This window comes from Peromyscus eremicus, chromosome 9 (assembly GCF_949786415.1).
Source record: "Peromyscus eremicus chromosome 9, PerEre_H2_v1, whole genome shotgun sequence".
In the NCBI taxonomy this organism is placed as follows: domain Eukaryota; kingdom Metazoa; phylum Chordata; class Mammalia; order Rodentia; family Cricetidae; genus Peromyscus; species Peromyscus eremicus.
In genome coordinates, this window is record NC_081425.1 from 64,232,306 (window position 1) to 64,251,311 (window position 19,006).

The 19,006-nt window shown below is 43.3% G+C and overlaps 1 protein-coding gene across 1 annotated transcript; it reads left to right on the forward strand.

Annotated features, from left to right (window-relative positions):
• The first annotated feature begins 2 nt into the window (after nt 1–2).
• Nucleotides 3–15,772, forward strand: Ska3 (spindle and kinetochore associated complex subunit 3). The gene is made up of 9 exons (XM_059273557.1): nt 3–208; nt 3,009–3,070; nt 3,676–3,841; nt 5,262–5,673; nt 6,737–6,843; nt 10,939–11,024; nt 12,701–12,892; nt 15,023–15,199; nt 15,629–15,772. The coding sequence occupies exons 1-8, from the start codon at nt 106–108 to the stop codon at nt 15,146–15,148; spliced, it is 1,254 nt and encodes a 417-aa protein (XP_059129540.1). The 5' UTR covers nt 3–105; the 3' UTR covers nt 15,149–15,199; nt 15,629–15,772.
• The last annotated feature ends 3,234 nt before the right edge of the window (nt 15,773–19,006 follow it).

Consider the following 19,006-nt stretch of genomic DNA (forward strand, 5'->3'; position numbering starts at 1 on the left):
TGCGCCTGCGCGGAGCGGGCGACTCGTACTGGACGGTAGGATTCAAAGGAGTGGCGCGCTCGAGGGTGAGCGTGGAGGTCGGCGGTCGGCTCGGCGTCTCTCAGCATGAACCCTATCCAGAGTTTCCACTGTAAGCTGCGGGGTCTGGCCGCCGTGCTGGACGGCGAGACGGCCCGGCTGCTGCGAGCGCTGGACGGCGAGGACGGCGGTGAGTGGGCGCGGCTCTCCGTGGGCGGGGGTACCCGCGAGGGTGGGCGAGGCTGACTGTGCTTTCCAGGCGTCCTGTGTGCGTTGGGTGCTCGTCCACAGCGTCCACATTCGGCTGATCGAAAAATGCGCTAAGCCCTGTTCTCTGTATGTGTGAGTTGAAGCAGACATCTGCATTTTCTTCAGTAATATCGTATTTCCTGGACAAAAACTCAGTACTGCTGTGTTTTGTTTTTTAAACAAATAAAATTCACCACCATTCTTACTTGTATTAGAGATTAAAAAATAATAATTGCATGGCCGGGAGTAGTGGCACGCACCTTGAATCCCAGCCAGCACTCAAGAGGTAGAAACAGGTGGATTTCTGTGAGTTTTAGGCCAGCCTGCTCCCCATAGGGAGCTCCAGACCGACTATGCTCATAGTGAGATCCGGTCTTTTTTTTTAATCGTTGCAAAAGTGGTTCAGATTTTGAGATTATTTACTTAAAATGTCATAATTATAATGTACCTTAAGTAATATTGCACCCTGTAGACACAGATTCCTCTTACTTATGACTAACTCTCCATTTGGAAATGTTTTTGTGACTATAAAAGTAACATGCACGGTAGGAAATTTCGGATACAGAACAGTAACAAGAATACGTATTTTCTATTTAACTCAAAAGAAACATCACTTACTGTTTTAGCAATGTTTCTACCATTTTTATTTTAGGGGGTTAAAATGTGCTTTATTTGTTTATGTTTTTGAGCTAATGCTGCATAATAGACTAAAATGCATTAGTATTTTCGACTATATGAAAATTGCTTTTCACAGTTTGCTAGTCAATATTCTTACCAAAACATTGCCTCTGCATAAGCTTCATTTGTTTTTTACAATTAAAAACTTGTAATAATTCTTTAATTATTATGTAAAAATTATGCAAAAGATGATTGCCAGCAGTTTCACTTTTGATAACTGTGCAGGCTAATTTTATGTCAGCATGACACAGGCTAGAGTCATCTGAGAGGAGGGAACCCCAGTTGAGAAAATGCCTTTATAGACTGGGCTGTAGGGCATTTTCTTAATTAGTGATTGATGGGGGAGGGCCCAGCCTATTGTGGGTAGTGCCATCCCCGGGTTGGTGGTCCTGGGTTCTGTAATAAAGCAGGCTGAGCAAGCCATGTGAAGCAAGCCAGTAAGCAGCTCCCCTCCATGGCCTCTGGGTCAGCTCATACATCCAGGCTCCTAGGCCATTTGAGTTCCTTCCACTCCCTTCAGTGACGAACTATGATGTGAAAGTATAAGCCAAATAAACCCTTTCCTCCCCAAGTTCCTTTTAGTCATGGTGTTCCATTGCAGCAATAGAAACCCTAACTAAGATAATGACTATAGTGATGGGTGATTGAATGGACTTATAAATTATCTTTGAGATAATTTGCATACAGTAAAACTCATAAGAATGCATTTCATTGGTTCTTAGTATAGTCAGTTCTGCAACTGTTAGTACAGAAGGTTTAGATTTTGATAACTTTCTGAAACTTTGTTATAGAAGCCTTGCTTCTGGTTTTACAGGTGTTTTTTTTTTTGCTCCAGTGAACCCCAAACCCAAACTGATTCATTAAAATAGCTGGCCGGGCGGTGGTGGCACAAGAAAAATTTAGTGTAATTCCTTAGACATAGCATGGTCTACAGAGTGAGTTCCAGGATGGCCAGGGCTACAGAGAAACCCTGTCTTGAAAAACAACAACAACATAAATACATAAATAAATGAAAAACCTTTAATGAACTACAGCATACACAAAGTATATAAATCTCCAGGCATGGCAGCCCATGTCTTTGATTCAGACCTGAGAGGCAAAAGCAGATGGATCTGTGAGTTCAAGGCCAGATCAGGCTCTGATCAACACAGCAAGGGCTATGCAGTGAGACCTTATCTCACCAAATAAAGTACACCTAACCGACAAATGTCCTTCAGCTGATACAATTGAATAAGACCCACTCTACAGTGTGGATGAACATGGGGAATGATGCTAACGATGGGGACTACATACTATAGGTTCCTTTTACAGGAATAGGCAGGAGTAGGCAGGTCCACTCACACAGAAAGTAGACATAAGGTTGCCTGGAGCCAGTGTGATGGACAGTGATAGGATTACGGGGAACAACTGTTTACTGGCATGATAGCTATTTTCTTTCTTTCTTTCTTTCTTTCTTTCTTTCTTTCTTTCTTTCTTTCTTTCTTTCTTTCTTTCTTTCTTTCTTTTTTTGAGACAGGGTGTAGTTTTGATACCTGTCCTGGATCTCGCTCTGTAGACCAGGCTGGCCTTAAACTCACAGAGATCCTCCTGGCTCTGCCTCCTGAGTCCTGGGATTAAAGGCATGTGCCACTGCTGCCCTGCTCCCAGCAGGATTTTTATGTCTAAGGAATAAATTTTTCATTTTCCTCATGCTTATTTGTGGGAGTCCACAAAGGTTTTCTAGTGAGATCTGAGCTTGCTTTACACAACAGGGCTGCATTAGGGGATGGCTGACCACGTGCATGGTCACCAGGTGTTTGGGATGGCTGTGCTGGGGGAGGTCTTTTGCCTCACCTCTTGACATTCCTTTAGAAAGCACTTTAGTAGAGACAGAAGGGGTCGGTGGATTAGGATCCAGGCCCTCCCGAACTGTCCTATGTTTCTAACTCTGTGTGTGTGTGTGTGTGTGTGTGTGTGTGTGTGTGTGTGTCCCCTTCTATCTACAAATTTCTCACTTCTCTACCTTGAGGGGAAAAGAGGGAGCAGGTCTTTCTCACTTACTGAACTTTTTTCCTCCCTTTAAGACTTGGAAGATTCGCCAATGAGAATTTTATATGACCTTCACTCAGAAGTTCAGACTCTAAAGGTACTTATTTATTTATCATTTTTCCATGGTGGGTAATTTTTCTGTAGCTTAAGTTGTTATGGGTCTGGGTCACTCAGAGATCCACCAGTCAGACAACGACTAAGATTTTCATAAGAGGCGTTTTATTTACTGGCACCTGACTGCTTGGCCCCAGGACTGCTCCTGAGAGCGCTCCCAAGCTGCAGCATTTAGCCATAGCAACCCAGGGCTTATCAAGGCACAAACCAAAGATGACAGGCATCCTGCCTGCGTGTAGGCAGGGGCTTACTTTAACATATTTGCCTTGCGGGTGTCCTAGTCATCTTTTTGAGCAGAGTAAGCAAGCTTGATTACAAAAGCAGAAATGGCAATCAGTCTTGTGACCTACTGTCTCGCAGGAAAGGCAGATTTTATGAGATCAGTCAATTTTAAGAGTAATCTTCAGTGTCTGGGGAAAGAGGGAGGTGGGCAATTAGGGTACAGCCTGTAGAGTCTGGGGGCTTCCGTGTTAGAGGCTGTTTTGTTGTTTGGTCTCTCAAGCATAGTAAGTCTAAACTTTAAACATAATGATAACCATCACAAAGTCACTTAGATCATGTGTACTATATTTGCTTTCCTCCTGAAAGGATGATGTTAACACTCTTCTTGGTGAAGCAAGATTGGAAAGTCAAGAAAGCACACGTTTCATAAAGGCAACAAAAGTACTGATGAAAAAAAATTCAGCAGACATCATGAAACTGAGAGAGTTTTTCCAGAAGTATGGCTATCAAGCACGTGACAAGGAAGAGTCAGGTTAGATTGACTTGCATTTCTCAGGTCTCCATAGGGAAGACGGCCTTGTGCTCTGTCTGTCAGGTCATTGAATGAGCATTCAGCACTTCGTGCCGGTCAGTGGTCCGCCGGAAAGTGGTCCTTGTGGGTCTTGAGTCTGAGGAACCTCTTGGACAATAGCAAGTCTGGGCTACATAGTAAGACTTGCAGCAAGATGTAAAACTGCCCTTGCTCTCTGTTCCACAGTGCTGGATGGAAGTGTCTTTGAGCTGTTTAAATAAGAAAGGGTACCTAGTTAGCTCTGCCAGTAAGCAGCTGGAGAACCACTGGGTACTCCTTTAGATTCCTCCTCTGCAGAACAAGGTGCTTGAGCTATATAAATTGACAACTCTTTTAGTTGCAAACGCCTGTAATCCTAGGAGCCAAGGGAAAGAAAAGGGTCACCAGTTGAAAACATGTTATTGCTCAGAGCCTAATAACTGCCCTTGCTTCTTAGTGTAAGTACATTTAGTGTGTGTACTTCCTGAGGGTGCATAAAGACCAGTTCAGAGTGAGCGTCATGCAGCCCTTTGGAGGCCAAGGCACACAGATCGCCAGATGGAGCCAGCTGCTGTGTCCTTGCCCACTGTTAATGCTGCTGCCATTCTGCCCATATCTCTAGTATGCTTCAATGTCTTGATCTTTTATGAAGATGGTCTTTGTATGTACGGAAAGCATTAATGAAATCAAACTAGTAATATATGTGTGGTAAGTATATTAGTCAACATGCTGTACTAGAATTCAGTTTACTTTCGAAGTTAGAAAGTGTGCGATATAATTTGCTTTCCTCCTAAAATAATCATAGATTCAAATACTCTTCTCCTTTTCTTTTGTACTTGGGCACCTACAAGTCAAGTGTATGGTTGGCAAGACGGCTCTGGGTAAAGGCACTTGTCACCTAACCTGACAGCCTGCATTTGGTCTCCAGGACCCACAAGGAGAGAATAATCATTGTCACATGTACCCTGTGGCACACACACAAAATGAACAAAATGTAATTGAAAATTTTTACAAAATTAAAAGTATAAAATCATATTGTTTCAGTTTGTGTTAAATCTAGAACAAAGTTGATTATACACTAATTCCCTAATAATTCTTTTAGAAAACACTAAGACTGATCAATCAATCAATAATCTATTAAAGAAGTAGGAAGTTGGATTTTGTTTGTGAGTGTTGGTTTTTCAGAGCAGTTCCATTTCCCTAAAGTGTCTAGATGGAATACAAGTAGGTAGGTTGTATATATCACACTTACAGAAGAGACGGTTGAAATGAAAGCTTCAAAGGGTTAAGATTTCACCATCATGGAACATTTAGGGTGGGCTATTCTGTGTTCTTTTAATGATCAAGAGATTTCCTGTCTTAATGTCTGACCAGAATTTACCTCTTTGACTCTTCCTCCCAGTATGTGAGCACAAAGTCAGTGCCTCGGCCTCAGAGTTGGCTGTGTGTGAAGACGTTCAGAAGCCTGCTCTGGAGGACGAGCCGTCTGATCCATGTGTTCCGAGCACTTCTGTCTCTGAAAAGCCCCTACGCAGCCCACAGCTTTCAGACTTTGGACTGGAGCGGTACATAGTCTCCCGAGTCCCACCAAACCCTCCCCAGACAGCTGACAGCCTTAAAGAAGAATGCATGTCTGAAACCCCTCCTGCCAAAGAATCTTCTGTCACAGTGCTAAAGACTCCCCGGTGTGCTCTGAAGATGGATGATTTTGAGTGTGTAACTCCTAAATTAGAACACTTTGGTATATCTGAATACACTATGTGTTTAAATGAAGATTATACCATGGGACTTAGAAATATGAAGAACATAAAAAGGTAAGCAACTTGAAATTTTTTTATTAATTTTTTTGTTTTTGTTTTTTCGAGGCAGGGTTTCTCTGTGTATCTCTGGCTGTCCTGGAACTTACTCTGTAGACCAAGCTGGCCTCTAACTCACAGAGATCCACCTGCCTCCATCTCCCTTAGTTCTGGAATTAAAGACATGCGCCACCACTGCCCGGCTAGCAACTTGAAATTCTTTAAAGATTTATTTTTGTTATTTTTAATTACATGTGTGGCTATGTGCTGGTGAGTGCAGGTGCCCTCAGAGGCCAGAGATGTTGGATCTCCCTCGGAACTGGAGGTACATGCAGTTGTGAGCTGTCTGGTGTGGGTGCTGGGAACCGAACTCCGGTCCTAGAAGAACCATACGTGATACTAACTGCTGAGCCCCTTGAAAATATTTTTAATTCTTTGAAAACTTTATACAGTGTTTTTGATTATACTCCCCCTAATTCCTTTAGCATCTACCGTCCCCCAATTCATGTCTTTTTTTTTTTTTAAAATAACCCATGGAGTCTGATTTGTGCTGCCCATATACTGCTGGAGCATAGTCTACCTTCCAGGGACCAGACCCTTAAAGGAGACAGACTCCCCCTCTCCCAGCAGACGATAGTTGCCTGTAGCTCCTATGCTAAGGGTGGGACTTGATGACCTTCCTCCTCCTCCATGTTGGGATTTTGTAGTTTAACCTTGTGCATTCTGTCAGAACTGTTGTGAGTTCCCCTGTGCAGCTGCCTGCCTTGCCAGGAGAACACTGTTTGAATGCAGTCATCTACTGCCTCTGGCTCTTAGAGTCTTGCCACCTCTTCTGCTAAGATGATCCCATTTAGGGCTGAGCCACACTTTGCTTTACAGATTTGTATATTTAAAATAAATACGTATACTACTTAAATATTTAAAGTAAAAGATAAGTATATCAAATATATTTTTCAATTATTTTAATGATTTCTTCCATTGGTCTTTATTTCATTGACCAAAAATGAACTACCCCAGACTGAAATATTGTAAATTGAAGTTTTTCTTCAAAGGTTGAATGTTAACTCTTGTGACTTTACAGTTCCCCTCTGAATAGTGCCAGTGGAGAGGCCGTAGGGACAGGGCCTGTGACCAGTGAGAATTCTTTAGCCATTCCTGGTTCCATAATCGAGCAGCTGGAAAAAACTGGTGAGTTTAAAAAATTAGCTTTTCCTTTTTACTCTTTCCTGGCTAACTTTGTACAAAATGATTCTCTAATTTTAGATTATTAACCTTAGGTAGTTTACTACATCTTTTTTTGTTTGTTTGTTTGGTTGGTTGGTTTTTTTTTTTTTTTGTTTTTTTGTTTTTTTGTTTTTTTGTTTTGTTTTTTGAGACAGGGTTTCTCTGTGTAGCTTTGCGCCTCTCCTGGAACTCACTTGGTAGCCCAGGCTGGCCTTGAACTCACAGAGATCCGCCTGGCTCTGCCTCCCAAGTGCTGGGATTAAAGGCGTGCGCCACCACCGCCCGGCTGTTTGTTTGTTTTTAAATGTGCACATTTGTCTGTGTGAGGGTATTGGATTCCTTGGAACTGGAGTTACAGACAGTTGTGAGTTGCCATGTGGGTGCTGGGAATTGAACCTGGGTCCTCTGAAAGAGCAGCCAGTGCTCTTAATTGCTGAGCCCTCTCTCCATCCCCCCTTACTGCATCTTTTTAATTGGTGGTACTGGGTCTTATTCAGTACCATTCCACTTAAGTTCAGCTTGATTTCATGGGGGAGAGAGATACATTTTTCTGATAATTTTTTTTCTTTCAACTATCTTTATTTCATGTGTATGTTTGATTGCCTTCACATATGTCTGTGCCCCACACGTGTGTTCCTAGTACCCTTGGAGTCCAGAAGAGGCATTGGAGCTGCTGGAACTGGAGTTACAGGAAGTTGTGAGCCACCATATGGATGCTGGCAACTAGACCTGGTTCTTCCACAGGAGCAGCCAGTGCTCTTAATTGCTGAGCCCAGCAATAATAAGTTTTCTGTCCAGCCCCAATAAGTTTTCAGCATTATTTCTAGTTATGTGCAGTATGTGTCAGGTTTTTGTTCTCCACAGTTTAACCTACTCTGGTTGGAAGTGTCCATGTGGGTTGTGTGGAGGCCAGAGGTTGAATAGAGTGTCTCCCTGATTGTTTACCACCTTAGCTTTTGAGATGGGTTCTCTTATTGAAGCTGGAGCCCACATTGATTTGACTGTGCTGACTGGCCAGTGAGCTTCAGAGGTGAGCCTGCCATTCCCCATCACTGGAGTTACTACTACATAGTGCCATGGCCCCCAAAGGAGGGGCACTATTAGAGGTGTGGCCTTGTTGGAGAAAGTGTGTCACTGTGGAGGCGGGCTTCGAGGTCTCATATGCTCAAGCCCAGGCCAATGAGACCGTCTACTTCCTGTTGCCTGCATAGCAACATGTAGCAGCAGCTCCTCCTCCAGCACCTTGTCTCCCTGCACGCTGCCCTGCCCCCCACCATGATGATAAATTCAAGTCCTCTGGAGGAGCAGCCAGTACTCTCAGACATGGAACCATCTCTCCAGCCGTTCTTTATTCTTTAATTTTTGCAAATCTGTGAGTTCTTTTCACCGAATTGGCAAATGTTTAAGACTGTCTTTATCTTTCCAAAGTTTTGCACTTAGTTTTAGAAAAAATATGCTAATTTCATGACATGTTATTAATAAGCACTGTTGGTACAAGCAAGTTTAAAAATGTAACTGGCTTGTACTCATGGTAACTTACAGCCCACTCTATAAGGAAGAGCAGGACTGTATTAAAGAAATGTTTAGAGAAAGACAACAGCTCATGTCTGTATCACAGGAAAGCACTGGGCGGGGAAGGAGTGAAGAGCCGCCTGCCAAGATACTGCTTTATTCTTTTTAAATGTGGATGGGTATTTTGTCTGTATGTGTGTCTGTGTGTCATGTACATACATGTCTGGTACCTTCAGAGGCTAGCTAGGAGAGGATGTCGGATCCCTCGGGACTGGAGTTACAGATGGTTGTAAGCTGCCATGTAGGCGTTGGAAATTGAACATTAGTTCTCTTGGAGAGAAACCAGTGTCCCAACCACTGAGCTTTCTCTTCAGCTCCCAAGAATCTCTCTCTTTTTTTTTTTAATTGATTAATTTTTTTTTTTTTTTTTTTTTTTTTTTTTTTTTTAATGAAATTAGGTCTGGAGAGGTGACTCAGCAGGGAAGAGCATTAGCTGCTCTTGCAGGGACCTGGTTTGATTTTCTGGCAACCATGATTCCTAGCTCACAACCATCTGTGACTCCAATTCCAGGGTCTCCAGTGTCCTTTTCTGACCTCCACAGGCACAAATATGCACATTCATGCAGACAAAATGACCATATACATAAAAGTGAATAAATCAATAGAGTGTGAGCTTTTTTAAAAGTATGGCTGAGGAGATAGTTCAAATAGTAAAGTGTTTGCCACACAGACATGAAGACTGACTTAGGTTTGGGTTCCCAGAACTTGTATAAAAGTCCAGACACAGTGATCCGTGCATGTTGACGCCAGCCCTGGGGGAGGTAGAGACAGGTGAACCCCTCAGGCTTGGTGAGAGACATCTCAAAAAAAAAGTAAGGTTGAAGCTGGGACTGATGGCACATATCTTTAATCTCAGCACTTGGGAGACAGACAGGTGGAGCTCTGCATTTAAGGCTAGCCTGGTCTCCAGATGCATCCCAGGACAGCTGTGGGACACAGAGAAAGCCTGTCTGGAAGCCAAACAAACAAAAAGATGGGGTACAACTGAGAAAGACACTTAGTGTCTGCCTCTAGCCGCAGTCAGGTATACCCAACGAAGCACACTTGTGCACACACCATACCACTCGCCCACAAAAGAGAAAGGAGAATGAATATATATTTTAAGACAGTGTCTCACCTTCAGTCTTGAACTCACAGCAGTCCTCTGCCTCAACCTCTGAGTTCTGGGATTATAGGTTTGAACCACCATGTCCAGTTAAAATACCTTTTTGTAACGATTTATTTATTTTCATTTTATGTCTATGAGTGTTTTGCCTGCTTGAGTATCTGTGCACCATGTGTGTAGTGCCCACAAAGGGCAGAAGAAGGACTGGAATCTTGGAACTCACGCTAGAGGTTGTTGTGAGCTGCATGTGAGTGCTCGGAAACTAACCTAGGACCTCTACAAGAGCAGCAACTGCTCTTAACCACCTAGCCACCTCTTCAGCCCTGACTTCACCCTTTCTGGTCCTCCTCCACCTAGTTTCTGTAGTAGTGGGGATTGAAATTGTTTTTGTTTTGGGGGTGTTTTTTTTTTTTTTGGTTTTGGTTTTTCAAGGCAAGGTTTCTCTGTATAGCCTTGGCTATCCTGGATCTCACTCTGTAGACCAGGGTGGCCTTGAACTCAAAGAGATCTGCCTGCCTCTGCCTCCCAAATGCTGGGATTAAAGGTGTGCACCGCCTGGCGCTTGTTTGTGTGTGTGTGTGTGTGTGTGTATCTTTTTTTAAATTTTTATTATTTGTGTGTGTGTGTATGTATGATGTTTGTATATGAGTATGGGTTTGTGCTTGTCATAGTGTGTATGGAAGTCCAAGGAAAACTTTTGAGAGTCACTGTGTCATATGGGCATTGAGCACTAATCATAAGGTTGGTGTGACAAGTGATTTTTACCTGCTGAGCCATTTCAATGGCCTGTTTACATAGTTTTTAATAGATTTATTTATAGTTATCTTTGTAGCTAATTTCATTATTTTTTTTAAATTATTTTGATAGTAGGGACTGAACCCAGGGCCTTAGCAAACATTCGGACAACCGAGTTAGATCCCCAATATTTGGTCGCTATTATATGTTACCTATTACAGAATTCATTACTTTGTACTGTTCTTATACCATGCAACTTTTATTAATATTAATGATAAGTATATATATGAATTTAACAGTTTTGGTTTTTCTTGTCCAGCCAAACCACACACCATACTTAGATTTTTAGAACAATAGTAACAAAATATACAGGCTAAATTGACAATGCTTTTTAAATTAACATGGTTCAGTGGTTAGGAGCACATACTACTCTTCTAGAGTACCTGGATGCAATTCCTAGCACCCACATCAGGCACTCACAACCACCTCTACCTCCAGCTCCAGGGATAGCTGACTGCTTTGGCACCTGTACTCAAGTGTACACACACACACACACACACACACACACACACACACACACACACACAAATTTAAAAAGTTGGATACTTACTTCAACTTAATTTTCATGCCTATTTTATGTCTTCTAGATGCTGAATACACAAATTCACCATTGCCACCTAAATTCTGCACTCCTGGTTTGAAAATTCCGTCTACAGTGGACAGTGGAGCTTTGGTAAAGTTCTACTAAAGTTAAAAACTGTCATCTTTCTCCTTAGGACTCAGACATGACTTCTGGACTCGGTGTCCATAACAGACGAGATCAGTGAAGCTCTTAGGAATACATGTGCAGTGCATTCTGGGGAGTAGTTAGGCACCATCGATGAGGACCCATAGATTTTTCCCTATCATGTCAAAATCTGTTCAAGGGGAATTGAGACAGATTTGTAGAATAACAATATAGACAGGAGTACAGAATGTAACAGCTAGTGAGAAAGTGAGCACATCTAAGAGCTGATGCCAAGGGTCTGTCACGGTCTAAATACTGGATGACCAAGCAAAAAGAACATTTACAAGAAATTCGATGTCCTTGAAGATAAATGATTATACACACACATATATTTTAAGAAAAAAGAATGGACCGGGTAGTGGTGGTGGTGCAGGTGGTGCACACCTTTAATCCCAGCACTCAGGAGGCAGAGGCAGGCGGATCTCTGTTGAGTTTGAGGCCAACCTGGTCTACAGAGCAAGTTTCAGGACAGGCTCCAAACCTACACAGAGAAACCCTGTTTTGAAACATCCTCCCCCTCCTCTACCCCCAACCCCAAAAAAAAGAAAGAAAAAAGAATGAGTAGAAACAGATCAGAGTGGTTCTCCCTAGGTAACAGATTTTTAGGTAATTTAATGTCTCCCTGGCTCAGTTTTCCCTGTTAACTTATTTAACATAATCAAAACATAATTCCTGGTGAGACAGCTTCCTTAGTCAAGTAGGACAGCTGAGGTACCCAACAAGACTGTTGATGGTCGGCCTGCTGTCATTTTTAGTGTTCAGTGTGGCAGCCACTACTCAGGCAGTGTTGAAGCACCTGCACTGTAGCTTGGTGCACCCGAGCTATGACTAGTAATACGAGACAGGGCATCTGTAGATAGTTTCTTTAACAGGCTGGCTGCCTGCAGGTACTTGCCGCTTCGGTTCATTTACATCCCTTGTTGTGTGTGTGTTTGCTCTGTTTAAGAACAAGGGTGTCTTGTAACTCAGAGTGGCCTTGACCTTGCTTTATGGTTGAGAATTGAGTGTGCCCTCCTCTCATGCGCTTGCCTGCACCCCACGCCCACTGTGTTTCTGTCCCTGTGGAAGGCACACTATTGCTGCGGGATTTCTCACCACTTTCTTTCTTAATGTGAGACAAGTGTATGCTGAGCATCTCTTAGATGCATGTACGCAGACAGCGTATAGGAAGATCCTATTCTTCTGAGCTGGGCTTTGACGTCTGGCCCAGACTAGCCTCTCCTCCTTTTGTTCTCTTCTCTACCCTTAGCACCTAAATTCTGCACTCACAGCTTTGGTGAAGTTTCATAAGTTAAAGCTCTAATCTTCCTCCTTAGGACTCAGACACCGCTACCCACTTGAGCTCACAACGGGCTCAGTTTGGTACGGCCTGAAATGGGATGGGATGGGATGGGATCTGGGGTTCAGCCACTGTTCTTTTGAGTTCTCCCCGAAGCCTGTATTAGTAGTGAAGGTGGGACTCTGTCTTCTATGTACGAGTTTCTTGATTTGGGTAGAACTCAGTCAGGAAAGTGGGATCATTTGGGCCTGCTTTAGTGGACTCCAATAGAACTAATTAAGTAAAAATTTATGTACAACACTATTTACTTACCATAATTCAATGATTTATTTTTATTCTGCAGGTATATAAAAATTATCCAAAACCAAATAGTTCATCAAGTGATTTGGAAGTTAAAGAGTGTGATCCATTAATTTTAAATTCAGATGAATGCTATGAGAATTTTGCAGACCCCCCTTCTACAATTACTTCTTGTGAAAATATCAGAACACCTTCTCCTCCAGAAGTCACTGCAATTCCAGAAGATATTCTCCAGGTTATTGCCAGGCTGTTTTCTTCTAATATTTTCAAAATTATATATTTGTGTTAGAGAACTGAAATTGCATATAAACTGTCATATTTACCATCAAGCCAATATGTGACTTTGGGTATTGAGAAAATCCTTAAGGTTTTCCTGCACCAGATACCAGTTCCTAAGTTGGTTTTAGTGATGTTACGCAGGAGGTGTTTTCTCTCTAAATGTGTGTTCTACACTGTGTGGTTTCTGTTAGTTTTTGTTTGTGGTTGCCACTCTGGTTATTCATTGTTCCACTGAAAGTGAGTGCCCTTCCCCCTATTCACCATAGCCTCAGGGTGTCATTAATAACTCAAACTGATTGACGTGATATTAAAATAGCTGACTCTGTAGTATGGCATCAACAACTAGTAGATACTACTGACCGCTCTGACCCTGACTAATCCAGTTATAGTGTTGGCCATCAGTACTTAGTGTAAAGAATCTAAGTGACTCTTCCAGAACTGTCCTGCCTTGTGGGGAGCCATGAGAACAGTAAACTGAGAAAATACCTAATGCCAGTAGAACTGACTCACCCTGCAAGATCAACAAAGGATCTGTTAAATTTTTGTGTTTTTTTTTAAATATTTATTGCACTTTTAATTATGTGTATAATATATGTGTGTCTGTGGGGTGTGTGTGTGTGTGTGTGTGTGTGTGTGTGTGTGTGTGTGTGTGTGTATGCATATATATACATATATGCATATATATGCATATATATGCATATATATGCATATATATATATATATATACACACACACACACACATACCTATGAGTGCAGGTGCCTGAGTAGTCAGAAGAGGGTGTCAGATGCAGAGTTACAGGCAATTGTGAGCTGCCCAAAGTGGGAGCTGGGAACCAAACTCTGGTCCTTTGTAAGAGCAGTGCATGCTCTTACTGCTGTCTCCAGTCCCTCCTCCTGACTGCCTGCTTTCTTAGGAGATAAACTAAACAGAATGTCTGTCTTTGTGAGGGCGTATGTGGAGGGTTAGCATTTCCTGTTGTGGGTTTCTTTATGAGAAGGTAAGGAGACCTCATCTTTGTTTGGTGGTGGTTTGCTTTTCTTACAGTGCTGGGGGCAAAACACTGGGACTGTGGTATGATACAGACGCACTCTACCTTTTATTACATTCCCAGGGATACCTTACAGTCAATATGCTGCTTCTAGTTTCTTTCTTTTAATGTTTTTTTTTTTTTTTTGGTTTTTCGAGACAGGGTTTCTCTGTGTAGCTTTGCGCCTCTCCTGGAACTCACTTGGTAGCCCAGGCTGGCCTCGAACTCACAGAGATCCTCCTGGCTCTGCCTCCCGAGTGCTGGGATTAAAGGCGTGCACCACCACCGCCCGGCTCTTTTAATGTTTTAATTAGCATGTGTTAATTATATAAAGTAATGGATTTCATGATTTTTTTTTCTTCCCCTTTTTGCTTTTTGAGACAGGGTTTCTCTGTGTAGTCCTGGCTGTCCTGGATCTCGCTCTGTAGACCAGGCTGGCCTCGACTCACAGAGATCCGCCTGCTTATGCCTCCTGAGTGCTGGAATTAAAGGCGTGTGCCACCACCGCCCGGCTTACATGATAACATTTTCATACATGTACATAACCTGTTTATGTCACAGATGCACAAACATCCGTTACCTTCTCTGTTAAGAGAGATGAGGGCGAGTGTGTCCTCAAATAAGTTTCCTTAGGGCTGTTTAGGAGTGGCTGTGCCACTGAAGACTGTCTCACCCTCCTCCCTAAATGTCTAGACACATAGAGGGGAGAGGTAGGGAGGGCCTGTGAGCCTCCCCCTCCATGATGGGTGCTCGTTTGCTCAGTCTTGTGGAGACACAGTGCACATGCTTATAGCCATTGTGTCCCTTCTCTTCAGAGTGTAGACTTCCTGTCTACACCATCAAGACTCAACACGGCTCTCAGGCATTGACTCTAGTACACGTGAGTTTAGAGTTTAGACATCCTACTTCATGCGAAGTTCATGTTGCTTTCTTTGCTGTTCAGTGTCTGTATGGACTGCTGATATTTTTAAGTATTTTAAATAACCTTTACCTATTGTTCATGGCTCTTCTGCAATGTTTAGAACACCTTCCAGATTGTTCATTGTTTTTGTTTTAGATGTTAACAAAGCACAACTCAAACCTAGCTACTCCATTGGAGGTTAAAGCAATGCCATCCAGGAAAGGCTTCCTCAAGTACGGGGGGCAGAGCATCCGAGGTGCTGCCAACAAGGAAAACTGGTGACGCTACTGCAGAACGTGCCTGTGTTACTACCCGAGGCATTTGAAAACTAGGGTGAGAACGTTAGTGCTTGTTTCCCTTTTCATTTGCCTTGCCAGTGTGGGTTAACAGCCTGGCTCCACCTGAGCATGGAGCTGGCCCTTGAATCTCACGTGCCCAAGTTAGCAAGTCTGCTGCTGGTGTGGTAATGAATCTGTTCCTGACTTCCCTTTTTAAAAAATGTTTGTTATTCTTGAAACAGGGTCTTAACTGTATAACCTTGGCTGGCCTGGAACTTGCTACATAGACCAGGCTGGCCTCAAATCACACATCTGCCTGCCTGCCTGGCACATGCCACCAGCCTCTCTTCTTTTAAAGATTCCTTGTGTGTGCGTGCGTGCACGTGTGTGGGTGTGTGAGTGTAAAATACTTAGCTACCATATTGCCTTCTGTCCTGATGTCTGTTAACTGTCCTTACTTGGGTTTATTTGTTTCTATTTGTAGGAATTCTAGTGTGGATACATCCAATAAAGAAGCTGGACAGCAACGGGGAAAGCAAGCTGGACTTAAGTTTTCTCGAATCTTCTATTAGAAATTTTAGCTGGTTAACACAGAGACCAGTGAGATGGAAGGAGGGCTCACAGCTGTGTCTTTTCTCCCAGTTTTTCAGTTTTATTTCATTCTTGTATTAATGTTTCTGTTCCGCCACACTGTGTTGGCCTCTCTAGCTTGGCCACCCAGCAGATCCGAACTTCATTCTTTCTGGAAGATTCTGGACACCTACCCTGAGTCAGGAGCCTTGGGAACATCTTGATTCTAGAACTATCTAATAGCCTTCTAGGCCCAAGATCCTTCTGATCCAAGAACAGCTAGAAAGTGGTTCTCTTAAGTTCATGACAGTGCTTTGGGAAAGTCTTGTACTGCCGCCAGTAGGGGAATGAGGAGCTGGTGTTCTAGAGACCAGCTAGAATTCTGAGAAGAAATAATCGGCAAATACCATCAGGTACTTAATGGGCTTAGGGAATTTTCCTAACCCCCAAGACAGGGTTTCTCTGTGTAGCCCTGGCCGTCCTGTGTCCTGGAACTCACTCTATAGACCAGGCTGGCCTTGAACTCAGAGATCCATCTGCCTCTGCCTCCCAAGTGCTGCGATTAAAGGAATGTGCCACCACCGCCCAGCGGCTTTAGGAAATTTTGTGTGGCATAAGGATTATTCTAATTATGCATTGAAAATTAAGTGGAAGAATTCCAGGGTAATTCTAAGTATTTGTATAAATTTGTTACATAATAAAACGATTTTCAAAGTAAAACTCTAGCCCACCTTTTGTGTGCTGCTGACTCTGAAATTTTTTTCAGCCCTTTTCACTACATGGCATTTGTGGCCCTGAGTCCACATAACTGAGAGACTGCTGAGGGCTGAAGAGTGCCTGGGGAGAAGGCTCCGTGGCTACGAGTGCTTGTTGCTTCCAGGTACCCATGTGGTGGTTCACAACCATCTATAACTCCAGTTCCAGGGCATCTGATGCCCTCTTCTGACTTCATGGGCACCAGGCACACACAGATGCGGTACACATACTACATGCAAGCCAAACATATAAAATACAATGAGTAAATCTAATAAAATTTTTAAAGAAAAGTGGGAAGAGCAGAGTGTTATAGCAAAGGTTGAAAGAGGCTAGTGACGCAGGAAGAAGTATTTTAGGCAGAGCAATCATTTGTTTCAGTGCTGCCGAGACTACGGAGGCTTGAGTTTTGGGGTTAGGTTTGTCAAAGTTGATGTTAATTTTTGACGTGAAGTTTGGGATGGACTGATGAAAACGGGTTGGGGGGTCGGGGAAAGAGAGGTTTGAGAACTCAGGAGTTTGGCTAAACAGTTAATAAATGGATGGGGCTAGAAGGGAAAGACAAGACAGGTTTTTTTCAAGGTTAGTGGTAGACCTTGGCCCCTCAGATTATATAAATTTGTTCCCCTGAGCTTCATCCTCAGCACTTCCCTACTCTCCATAGCTTGTTACTTGGATGATGCTTCTAGTTCTCAGGCTGCACACGCTATGGTCTTTCCTTTTTAAATGAGATCCGAGATCTTCACTGTGGCCTAGGTGATTGCTCTCCGCAATGGGTGCCTTAGCCACACCAGTTTTCAGCTTCCTGCCTTGGGTCTTACACTTTTCTGCCGACTCTTCATTCTCTTCTGTCTTCAGTTGACATTGTTTGCCTCCTCTACACTTAAGGCTCACTGGGCGGTGGTGGCACACACCTTTAGTTCCAGCACTCAGGAGGCAGAGGCAGAGGCAGATGGATCTCTGAGTCCAGGGCCAACCTGGTCTACAGAGTGAGTTCCAGGACAGCCAGGGCTACACAGAGAAATCCTGCCTCGAAAACCCAGGAAAAGAACCAAACAGCATAGCAAACTCTGGCACAGTGCTGAGGGATATGTGCAGAGGCACACCTGGAGCCATGTGGAGTGAGTCTACCTGGACACAGCCCACACAGGCCCTAGCTAGACAGGGAAGACTCCTCCATTGTGAGCTGGAGGCCAGCTATGCTGGGGACTTCCCATATAAATGATCATAAACAGCTGTGCTTTACGCTACTTGGAGTTGGTTGTAAACAATGAAGGGTTGGTTCCAGATCCCAGTCCAGCTCTTGAATCCTGTATTGTCTGTCACACTAAGTAGAACTTGTACTGTTCATCTGAGTGTAAACTCATATTCACCTCCCACAGGCTGCCTGCTGGACCCTTGCTTTCTGTGGCTTTTGCCCTTGTCTCATGCTTGCTTAACTAGTGATCGTTATCAGTTACTGAGATTTTATTGTCATTTTGATTCTAAATGCTGTTTATGTAATTCTTACATTGGAGGTAGGCAAGTGGCATTTCAGAAGAGGAAACAAGCATTTTCCTCATGTCCTATTTTACACCGTTTTTGCAAAGCTCCGATGGTCTCTAAAATCTGGTATGTTCTCTAACTCAGTTCTCACCTTAGCTGCATAATCTGGTATTTCTACCTCCTTCGATTATTGCCAACACTACATAAAAAGTTGATGCGAACCCTGGGGTGTGTGGATCAGTGGCTGTGCTTGCCTAACATGTGAAGGACCCTGCATTTGATTCCCAGCACCACAAAAGGTGCATGTGGCTCTTCTGTTTACTGAGTCCTTTATCTGGAGTAGAAGTATCACCTCACATTTTTGGGAGATGGACAGGCTCACACCATCTCCAGAATTGTACCACGTGGTTTCAGCAGTTACCTTTTCATGACACTCTTTTCATCCTTACATGTTTTGAGGTTCTGTCTCTGATCTTTAAGTCACCTGTTGTCACTGCTGGAAAGTCTGACTGCAGTGAATCAGAAACAAGAAACAGTGTAAGTTTCCTGTCGGTTTCTGATTACTATCTGAAAGTTTACCTCATTCACATTCGAATTTTAGTTGGGTACAACCAGACCTATAAGCCCAATAGCAGGATGGTGAGAAGTTCAAAGCCATCCCGATCTACATAGAGTTCACCAGGACTACAGCAAGACACCATCTCAAAAAATGTTTTTATTTAAGTTACTGTACATGAAGTTTCCTTGGAAGTGGTTAAAGCAGCTGAGTAGGGTTAGGACATCAGAACAGCTTAAGGTGCAGAGCAGAGGGGCAGGCACGTTTCCCTCTATGGAAACAGCTGACACTGGGCTGTGTACCAAGTTCTCAGTCACCTGGCTAGGCATGCCAGGCAGTGGTGGCGCATGCTTTTGATCCCAGCACTCAGGAGGCAGAGGCAGATCCATGAGTTCAGAGCCAGTCTACAGGCTATCCTGGTCTACAGGGCAAGTTCCAGGATAGCCAGGGCTATGCAGAGAAACCCTGTCTTGAGAAACCAAACCCAAAATGTCTCAC